Genomic DNA, 12,115 nt, shown 5'->3' with positions numbered 1-12,115 from the left:
ACTTATCATATGATATAATAGAATGTAAGAGTGCGATAGAAACAAAATAGATAACAAACCCAAAGCTTATATCATTTTAATAAAATTATTTATTTATTTTAATATATATATATATATATATATATATATATAATTTCTTAATATTTTAATAAGTCTTTTTAGTTAATTGTTTCGTATCGATAAATTCTCATTGTGAAAATTAGGTAACAGTAATAATAATAATGAGAATAGAATGGTAAAAGTGTAACTGTGATTGACGTATGAGAAAGAATAAAAATAGTAATAATAATAAAATTATTATAAAAATAGTGTGATGAAAATGACGGTGAGAGTAAATTTATTATTTATTATAATAACTAATTTAAATATTAATTTATAAAATAAAAATTATTAATTATTAAAATAGTAATTATCACAAATAAAAAATTATAATTGAAATATAAAATTTAAGTATTTAAATTTTGACTCTTTAAAAAAAATAGTTTACAGAAGAATCATTTAATATTATCAAAATTTTAATTATCAAAAATTAGTTTTTAATTAATTATTGATTAATTTAGTGATTAATTAAATTTTTTTATTCATAATAATAATTAATAAATTTTTAGTTTATAAATTAGTATTTAAATTAATAATTATAATAATTAATAAATTTTTATTATTAAAATTAATTATTAATTAATTGTTCTGTGACAGTAATTCATGTTTAAATGATGTTAGGTAAAATGCCGGTGAACATTTACACTTTTGTAAATCAATGGTATAGATAAATAAAATTACTGAAATAACATAAGTAACATTTTCATGTATCAAATTCACTTATCAAAAATTAAGCACATAGAGGTTATAAACTAGTATTATATTTTTTTTGTTAAGTTGTTTTTTTTTTTAAGTTGCACAATTTTTAAAACTATAAATTATTTTATAGTTTATATAAGTTTGATTAAAACTAATAATTCAAGAATATTCTTTTTTTATAATTTGAATTTTAAAATATAATATCTGTTGTCTATTTTTTGCAATAATATAAAATGATGCTTTCCATTTTAATAAATATCATAACAATGTAATTCTCTTATGAGATATTATTATGTTCGCAGATTAGAAATTATTTTTTTTAAAGTTTTATTATATGTTGGAGTTTGACGATGATTAGAAATAATGTTAATTCACAATATATAAATGAGTAAATTTTATTTTATAAGTCAGTTTTATAATATTGAATAAAGTTGACTTTTTAATATGAGTTATGAATTAAGTTTATTTTAATGAAATTTGTTATTTGTACAACTTATTTTGTTACTCGTTATTGAAAAGTTGACTCTTTGTTAGTTTATCATGTCACTCGCCATAAGATTGTTAGGGGTGACAATATGGGTCCGTCCGTCCCGTCCTGCATTTTCAATGCGGGCTGAAAAGTCTCGTCCGTCTTGTATAAGTCTGGGTTTGTGAGTCAACCATTTTTCTTTTCTCTTTAATTCTTATGATAAAACTTTCAATGTTCAAAAAATTGTGAAACTTTAAGAAGTTCACAGAATTAAACAAAAATTTGGGAAGTTAGACGATAAATTGATAATTCAACATTTTTATCATATTCATATTTGTATTTTGATATACACGGTATATTTTTCAAATTTTAGCACAATAAAAATACATAATAGTTATTTTTTTTCAGTTATACAAGAATTTGGAATGTGCAAGAGTCAAAAAAAAAAATAATATACACATGTGCAAGTTTTTCTTTTCTTTTTTATGCGGGTCGCGGGCCAGCCCACTATAAGCTTGCGGGTTCACTATTATGACATGTCCTGTGTTATTTTTGCGGGCATGTTGTTCGGTCCGACGGGCCAGACCCATATTTCCTAAAAACCGTTATTAATGTTTAGTCTTACACTCAAGATGCATATGCTTTGATGAGAAGAAGATGTGTTTCAAATAGTTATATGATTAATTTATAGTATATTAGTAAGTGTAAATTTCACTTTACAAAATGATTTTATTGAGTTGAATTGGGTTTAAAGTTCACTACTTAACATAATATTAAATCATAATCTAAAACTTATTATAGTAAAATTTATTATTTGTTTGATTTATTATATCTCTTGCTATCTTGTTTGCTATTTGTTGGATCTATTACTTATCAAACTCTTATAATATAGTCCATTATGTCTACTTGATGTTTGGGTTATATATATATATATATATATATATATATATATATATATATATATATATATATATATATATATATATGTGGTGAGGGTGTGTTAAGTTTGAAAATAATAGAAAAGATGAATAACTGTTGAAACTAGTTTAGTGATTTTATCCTATCCACTGTTATCATCTGATGTGATGTAAGAATAGTAACATGCTGAGAGCTTTGTGATGAAGGCAAATCATTCCTCTTACTACTGTAACTGATAAAGTTAAACACAAGCAGTAGATAAAGTCTCAGCACCACTACTAAATTCTTTTGCTTTCAGCTATTTTGGATCATAACTACAAAACAGTTTCATTGGATAATGGGGTTTCTCAGTTTTATCATCCAGAATAATGTATGTACTACACCTGACATCACATTCACATCAATGGGAATTATCATACATATGCTGCTAAAATTAAAAAAAAAAAAAAAACATCATTAAGCCTGAAACATTCTACCATCCAAAAGAGTTTCTAGAAATGCAACATTCTTAAATGAGATTGGAGGAGGTAAGAACATTCTAAAACCAAAATTGATGAATAACAGGAACAGTTGTGGCAGCAGAATAAGAACCAATGAAAGATGAATTTTATGGAATCCCATTTTCCTTCTGATAGCAACTAATGGGACTTTAAAGAAAGCCCCTACCAACCTACCTAGCTACCTAGCTAACACGTCCTTTTAATCCACACCAATAAACCATTATTTAACCAAACTACATCCTACTTCCTGAATCTTCTTCTCTTGATATTAAAATATGCACTGTTTAAATAAAACATGAATTCTGCCAACAAATAGTGCAAAATATTCAAATAAAAACTCTTTATACACGTGTTCAAACATGATTCGTTTTTTTCCTTACCACCATAAACCGTATACGAAATTCGCAAATTTTATATTTATTTTTCTAACATGATTTAATTGGTTGAGAATTATACATAAAATATTATTATTATTAAGTTCAATTTTAATGAATAATAAAATAACACACTCTCGAGAACGGAGAGGACAAGATCTGCCACAATCAATATCTTTGCCCTGTCTACCGACCATGGATTCTATTTCTTTATAGTTTTTTTTTTTCAAAAAGTAATTACATTTATTTCATTTTATACATGATGAAATTAGTTTTAAAAAATTAAATTAATTACTTCTGTCATAGTTTCATAGTTTTAGGGAATCCCGAGAAAATAAAACAACTTGATAAAGTAAAATAAAATAAATAAAACCTGAGAGAGAAAACTACTGCAGACAGAATATAAAACTCGACAACAAGGTAGCAGAAATCCCGTGGACACTATCCAACATAGTTCATGTTCAAACTTTACATCTGATGCCACATGATTGTTGTGTAATAAAATTGATCTCATTCATGACCATACGTATCATTATAATCACCCATGCGCACATAAAACGAAATCAGTATATGTATATGTATACATATAAATATATATAAACAAGTACTTATATTATATAGTAGTGTTAATAATAATGAAACAACATGCATGTAGATTCCACGCACCCAGCAAAACAGCTTGTCCTTCAGACTTTGCAATCTTATCCAAAGAAAATGATTTCTGAAATCTAATTCGAGAAAAAAGGGGTCGAATCAATGGAACAATGCTTCATTCTTTTCCCCAATCACATTAAAAATTCCAGTGCAAGCTCATAATAATCATATGGTGGTCCAGAACAAAACTCAATTTATAATACAAAGCATATAAAATCTGAGATTGTGGCAATATTTTAAGAGATATGTCACCGTTCCCATCATCTAATAAATGTCGATATTCAATGGAATTCTTTTTTTCTAGATTTCTTCCACACCCACTTTGCATCTCGGTTATATAATAAAAACTAAGGGACAAAACAACAAATGCTCATACAAATTACCATTAAAAAATTCTTTTCATTTTGATTTCAACTTATGAAGCAGCCCTGTAACCCTAGCAGCCTCAATGGATATGACATGAACATATGTAGCATACTGGTCGGTACGTGAAAGTATACATGATTTTCATATGGATCATAAGGGTTTATTTATGTAATAATGTAACTCTTTTTTTTTTTTTTTGCTTTCCTCGAGTTGTGTTGAGATAGTGCAATTATTGATTGGCACGTTTCACCCTAATTTTTTAAAGGGAAAGAGAGAAGAAGAAGAAAAACTCTTTTTTTGGTTTCTTGCTAGCTACTATTTTGTAATATTTTAAAGAGTGAAAGCCATGCGATTAAATTTAATTAGCCTTTTTATCTAGAAAATGTAAAGTGGGATTACTTTATGATCTATATTCTGGTGGTCCAATCCAATTGACTGCTACCAATGTACTGTAATGGTGGCATGGCATTTATAGAATTCTATAGTAGCATTTTTACTAATTAAAGCAATTTGAAAAAAATAATATAACAATTCAATTAATTCAGCCTATACTCCGAAAACGACTTACCTTATTTAGAAAGGAATGAAATCTAGGTACCATTTTTTTCCCCAGAAAGCAATGTAGGAACCTATAATGGAGTTTCTGGTTATAATTACCAGTTACTTGGACTCAACCGTGGTTATTTAAATACCAAAAGTTTATTATATATGTACCAAAACATATTGCAAAAAATCAAAGCTTCAATCTAGCTTCACTTTAAAGAAAAATGTAAAATAATTTGAACTTAAATGAAGTGATTATAATTATTAGGGTGATATCGTATACGTAATTCTGGAACGAGAAGAAAAAAGTAATTAGTAACTTTAAACTGGGATTTTAGTAGATGGTGTTCCCTCACCTCTCATTATCAAAATTCAAAGGAATAAATGGAAAATTTATTGTGGCCGTCCTAGTTAATAGCACATGTAGAAGAAACCTTGGCCTTTGAATTATGACAAAGATGTTAGATTTTATAATCCTTATTTTCATTGAAAAAATTAAATAAGGACCACAGATGTTGCTGAGATTTTTGCCTAAACTGCTTGGTAACATTGGATGGTACCCCACAATTTATTATAGGAGAAAAATATACTCCTGCAAACGAAAAAAGGTCTATATACAAATATTCAGATTTCATAAATAATATTTGAGATTCGAATTTTGAAAATAAAAAATATATTGTTAACAAATATTAGTCACTTTTTTTTTTATAAATACTAATCACTAAATATTGTTAAGAAATATTAGCCAATTTTATCAATTTGTTTTGATAAATGCTTTACATCAACATCAAATTTCGTAAAAGAATGTATACAACTTACACAATATAAAACTTGATAGTTTTCTGTTACCAAGAAACTTCACAATTATATGTAAAAGACATAATACAGTTTTATGCCCGTAATTTAAATGATATTTTTCAATTGATAAACAAAAATTTATTAACATTTCTATTATAGTAATAATTTAAGTAATTGACTGATGTAATTGTTAGATTTTTTATATGTTATAGTGTTGGAAATCCAAGTGTCAGTCTAAGTTTCAGATTGAGTAAAAAATGAGAAAGTTGAGTGTCATTTGAAAATGAAAACCCATAAACCTATCACCTTACTATTAACGTTTTGGATTGAGAGTTGTATCAATTCTTATGTATAAGTTAAACTTATATCTCATTGATTGTATTTCTCCGGTGATCTTCTTTCAAAAGATCTAACAGATTATGTTTTGTAAAGTTTTAAAATACATGGTTTCCATCCGGTTATATAGTATTTATTTTGGACAAAAAAAAAATAAACAACTTTTTTCAATGGAATTCTATATCTCAGTTATTTTAAATCCATCTTCTTCAAATAAAAAATAATTATAATTTTCTCACATTAATTAAGATGCTCTTGTAATTTCTAAGATATTGACTAATTTTAAACAACTTAAATCGTTATCGTCTTCTTCTTTTTTTCACGGAAGGGAATAGGATCATTATTGCAATAAATTTAAATTATTGGTCCCACTAATAAATTATAATTGGCCCCACTATTAAATTATAATAAATTGTTAAAATTAAAGCATCATTTAATTGCGATATTGAACTTTTTCAGGTTAATTAATTGTGATAAAGGAGAGGAATAAGCATTTAGAATCCTAGGGGGGTAAAGTCATTGGGGAATATCTGGAAACATAAATTTATGAAGAAAAACAGATATAGGGGATCTCTCAACAACCCCAGTATTCACTTGAACTTCAATTATAAAACTGAAAAACCTCTTTTGAACGTACTTATATGAAAATATATAATTTAATATTATCTTTATTTACCAAAATTGTGACGTCAATTAAAAAAAAGTATTTCAATATTTTTATTCATTCAATTGATTTTTTTTATCATTTCTTCTTGTTTCTTTCACTTTATCACTATTTATTTTCTTCATTTATATATTCGTGCGTATTTTATTTCTGATAACAAATCACTCTTTAAATTATTCAAATTTCTTTCAATTTTAAAGTAAGAAAACATTTTCTTAAATAATTTGTAGATGCTTAAATGATTTTATTTTAAAGTTCAACTTAGTACTGTTTGTTTATGCAAACACAATTTTCATTGAAAACACAAATTTTCAGTCACAGTAATAAACCAGCAGGAGTTTTACAAGAGAAACATGTCTACAAAACTATTTAAATAAATCGATAATAATCCAAAGTACTACTAGCAAAATATTATCCAGTTCACGTTGATACAGTTAGAACTAATTCAAATAAGTTTTTAAATTTGAGTCCTATAGATGAAGAGAAATTTGAAAGGAAAGATTCACTTAAAATAATAGTTGAAATTGTGACGACGGAGAAAATTAAGACAATAACATATTAAAAAACTATATATTATACATATATCCAATCCTTAGATCAGAATATTATATAATTCTTCCTACATATCAATGCTAATAATAGAGAAGCCAATTTTACTATTGATCACTTTAACGACAGCAATTTAATCAATTATATGTATTTTTTTATTAGAAAAGTTAAATATGTATTTTTTTTATTATTTTCATTTCTAACCGGTTAACCCTCGTAGACAACAAAAGGGCTGCAAAATATTATTATGAGCACGTAACAAGTGATAGAGTTACAGAACGCACGCGCGCACACAACGAAGCCGGAAAAGTCAAACTATAGCGTCAAACTTCGTAGCCTTTTCTTACTTACAAGCCATAATAATAATTATTTTCCTCCTAATACTCGTTTAAGTTTTCGTTAATTAAATCATTATCTTTTTACTACTTAACCTTACTTTCTTCTTTCTCTCTCTCATCATCTCTCCAACTCTATCGTTTTCTCCTTTCTTTCTTTTATTTCTTTTTTAATTTTAATTTTCTCACGAATTTTCAAAGCTTCATGCTTGAGTATCTATATAAAGCCTCCACCCTTCTTTATCCTCTTCGTAATAAGCCAAAACCCTCTTTCTCTCTCTCTCTCTCTCTCTCTCTCTCTCTCTCTCTCTGTTTCTCTCTCTTGATTTCTTTACCTCTTCAACCCAAACACACTAGTTAGATCAAAAGCTATCTTTGTTGTTGCTTTGGGTTGGAATCAATCAATCAATCAAAATTATTTGAAAGTGGGTGACTCATGGAAGTGAAAGGAAGGGTAAGCACCATAGTCCAAAGTGAAGATGAGATGGACCTTCGAAGAGGTCCTTGGACCGTCGATGAAGACCTTGCTCTCATCAATTACATTGCCAATCACGGAGAAGGTCGATGGAATTCCCTTGCACGTTCCGCCGGTAACATAACATAACATAACTTTTTTTTTTCTTTCATATATTTTTCATCCCAATACTAGTAGTGATGATTGCAATTAGTTCCACTATTTTCTTCAAACACTGGCTCTCTATCTTCCACACCTCTATGATTGTGAAAAGCTCTTAACCTCTCGTCCCGTTTCGTCACCAATCAATTTGTTGGGTGGAAAAGCCAAAGTTTGCGGTTTTCTAATATATATGTAGAAGGGCATGATGATATGGTAGTGGATTATTTTGGGTAGGACTTTATATATAATGGCATATACTTGTTCGTGGTGGGGGCATAAAATGAAATATGTAATTATAGGTTGTCGATACTTGCTTGGCCGCATCCCCATTTTCCAAAATAGAAAAAAAGAGAGGTGTGAATTCATACCACAACTAAAATTCCCACACACAAGTACCATAAAGGAAAAACAAAATGCTCTTTCTTTATTTCCTTCATTACTTCCTCAACACTTTACCAATTCAAGCAATTTCTTCCCTTACAGGACTCAAACGAACTGGCAAGAGTTGCAGATTGAGATGGTTGAATTATCTTCGTCCTGATGTTCGTCGTGGCAACATCACTCTCGAAGAACAGCTTCTCATTCTCGAGCTCCATGGTCGCTGGGGAAACCGGTAAGAAAAAAAATAAAATAACAAATCAAATATCTATAATTAACATAAATATCTTCTACCTTTTCTATATCTATGCATTAGTGTATGTATATAATCATGCAACCAAACGTTAGGCCACTTTTTAAGATTTCAGATTTTGATGATTATTTCCTTTTTTATATTCATTCATCAGATGGTCTAAAATTGCGCAATACTTGCCGGGAAGAACTGATAACGAGATCAAAAATTACTGGAGAACTCGTGTTCAGAAGCACGCCAAACAACTCAAATGTGACGTGAATAGCAAGCAATTCAAGGATGCCATGCGCTACCTTTGGATGCCGAGGCTGGTGGAACGCATTCAAGCCGCCGCCGCCGCCGCCAACACCGCTGCGGCCGCCGTCGGTTCTCCCACGGCTTCTGCCAGTGCTACTACGACCATCACCACCAACAACAATATAACATACAACTACAACACCAACAACAACAACCTTAACAACAGTTTTGAGGTGCATAGTGGGAGCATGATGTTGAGTCCGGCAATTATGAACAACAACTTCGGTGGTTCACAGAGTTACACTCCAGAGAATAGTAGCACGGGTGCATCATCTGACTCGTTTGGGACCCAGGTTTCACCTGTCTCGGAGTTGACTCAGGATTACTACAATAATGTCACGGTCGGTAACAGCAACAGCAACAGTAACAATAACAATAACCCTAATCCTGATTACTACCAACAAGCACAAGATCAACTGAGTTTTTTGGATTGCATCACAAGCCCGTCAGGGTTGTTCTCTCAGCAGCTGGATTTCCAATCCATGGAACCAAACACGCCATGGATTCAGAGTAATGGGGACACATCCAACGGTTTCTGGAACGTTGAAAACATGTTGCTGTTCCAACAACTCGCTGACAACATGTGAAACATTGGGAGGAGACATAAGCGGTAAAAAAACAGAATGGGCAAGAGAAGATGAAATTATATAAGTGTAGCTAGAAAAATGAGGAAGCAAATAGAATAAATTCATATCTAGGACACAGAGGTAGGATCCACGATGAACATAGATTTTAAACTAAGGATAATATTATAAGGGAAAAGGGAAGGAAACTGTGAATTACTTTTTTTTTAAGTTTAATTCGTACCAACTTTTTATTGTTCTTTTAGTTTTCCTTAGTTTAGAAGGGGTGTGGGAAATATTTGTAATTTGAGTTTTCTTTATAAGAGATTTCATTCTTTGAAATTATTATAATCTTGTATTTTATTTTGATTTTGATTCCGGCCATCTTAATTCCCTAGCAAGGTAATAGAGATGAGTAGTAGTGAGTGCATTATGGATGATAGTAGAAGTAAATTAAATTATATGATACCCTAAAGACGTGTGCATAAATGATTCCATAGCCGAACCCTTTTCTCATATGTGAAGTCCCTATTATATATATAAGTAATATATAAGTAATAAGTAATCCCACTTGAAAAAAAAACCTTGTCCATGGGACCTGAACCAAAGCCCGCAAAGTGTTTCTAGATGGTTAGAAAAGAGGTGGAAAGCAAATGTAATATATTAAGACGTGGTGTTGTATTATTGGCACCCAACGTTGAAGTTAGCCCTTGGCGACAAAACATAGAAAAGTTAAAACATAAGGCTCCATTATTAGGATGGTTAATGATCATAAAGGTTAAATTGCCACCTAAGTACGATTCCAACTCTCACGCCTTGTTGGATTTCGTACGAACACACTTCCACTATGATCCAAAATCACCAACTTTCAGTCCAATCCATACAAACCAAGATGCCCTCGGGGGTTATTTCGTAAAATCATGCACTGCACGTGCAGAGTGTTGTGAGTTGCAAAACGTGAAGGAATAGTAGAGAGAGAAACAAGATGGTCGTGGCGGCGCGGTATCTTTGTAGGCCGCGTGCCTACACCACAACCCTTCCATGTGGTCCCCAACAAAGAGGTGTTCAGAACTTGCCACCCGTTCCATTCTATTCTATTATATTCCAACTAAATCATAAAACTAAACCCTAATTTTTTATATTATAATTTACCCAATTACATTTTTAGTTAACTTTGAATTCTTATCATTTTGTTTAAATATAAAACATTTCACTAATAAATAAATAAATAAATTTCTTCACTCATAAGACTTATGCCCAAGACTTTTCTTCGCAATTACGTGTGCATACAATCCAAACTAATAACCACGTGCTTGTAAAGAAAATAACGATGTATATAATAATCATAAAATAGAATGTTTATTTCTTATATAATCAACGTTTCCATAACGAATGGTAACACACGCAAAAAATCGAGTTTTTTTTTTTAATTGGAACGTGACAAAAAGTATTATTCTTTTACTATCGTCCAAGAGTCAAGGTAAATAACCGTCTGCTAGTAATACTACATGGCTTAATTTATTCAAATACAGCAACGTGTGCTTTAATTATTTGTTTATATCGGGCAAATATGCTGAATATTGAGTGTTTATTGTTTATTTTACATTACATGAATTAATATTAAAAATTAGGAGTGAGATAGGTATAAGAAACGTAATCCAGTGGTACAAAAAAAGGAAGTACATAACTGGACTCCACATCAAAAACAAAGAACAGCGCGAAGACTTTTGAAGGTTTTATCGTGGAGCCACGTTAGCGTTGTTGCAATGTTATGTTTGTAGTTCACGATTCTACACGAAGGTGATGACTTGGGAGTCAAAAAATGGGGTCCACAGAGGAAGCACGTGGACATCGAAGAAGCTATGCAAAGCGGCTTAGGAAGATATGGAAGTAAAGTTTGATTGCAGCATTAAGGTATCTGAAAATACTATGTATGATGTTATGCCCACACAACACAACACAACACAACATACATTCTTCCATCTCAACACTGTTGGAAAGACACTCCCCACCGTTCCTTACAATGAACCTGCGCCCTTTAAACTTATCATCCAACCACACTCACGTGTCGCTTTCTTTTCCATTGCACATAATCATACCACCTTTTTGTTTTCTTTTTTAATTTTAGTTCTTTCTTTTCTTTACAATCATCAACCCTGATAAGAATAAACAACACTTCTTTTCATTAAAAATAATTATGGAATATCACCTTGGTTATCTTTAATTGATTCTTCGTTACTAGTCACCATGACAATTGGATTTTTAAATTTTTAAAAATCATTGTTTTAAGAATTTGATACTTTTTTACGTCAGATTTGAGCATACGTTCAGGAATTTGAATCATTTTACGCAATCTGCTCTCAAACAACTGAATTAGATTCCTTAATATTTTAAGAATTTTATGTGTATGTTTAATAGTGTAAATCTAATCACGAATTGTTATTATATATTAATCGATATAAACAGTAAACTAACTAATTTATCCTATCAATTGTTTGTTATTAAATCCTAATGTAAAACTACTTTATATACAGTTAATTTATAACTTTCTCTACTTAATATAAATCATCACAATCACTTTTCTATACAAGAAATCATATTCCATAAGATAAAGACTATTACAAGTGTCTGAGGACACTTTTTCAATATTAAGAAAATTGTACTCTCAAAATTTAAAATTCAAAGTTACCAAATTCTTAACATA

At 29.9% G+C, this 12,115-nt stretch overlaps 1 protein-coding gene across 1 annotated transcript; it reads left to right on the top strand.

Annotated features, from left to right (window-relative positions):
• Positions 1–7,560: 7,560 nt before the first annotated feature.
• Positions 7,561–9,756, top strand: LOC114186814 (transcription factor MYB108-like). Its single transcript, XM_028074843.2, has 3 exons — positions 7,561–7,894; positions 8,404–8,533; positions 8,706–9,756. The coding sequence occupies exons 1-3, from the start codon at positions 7,741–7,743 to the stop codon at positions 9,433–9,435; spliced, it is 1,014 nt and encodes a 337-aa protein (XP_027930644.1). The 5' UTR covers positions 7,561–7,740; the 3' UTR covers positions 9,436–9,756.
• The last annotated feature ends 2,359 nt before the right edge of the window (positions 9,757–12,115 follow it).

The sequence above is a fragment of the Vigna unguiculata genome, chromosome 6 (genome assembly GCF_037176805.1).
Source record: "Vigna unguiculata cultivar grain cowpea cultivar isolate G323 ecotype 2 chromosome 6, ASM3717680v1, whole genome shotgun sequence".
Taxonomy (NCBI): Eukaryota; Viridiplantae; Streptophyta; class Magnoliopsida; order Fabales; family Fabaceae; genus Vigna; species Vigna unguiculata.
The sequence above is the reverse complement of the archived record's forward strand: the minus strand, read 5'-3'. Positions and strand labels throughout refer to the sequence as shown.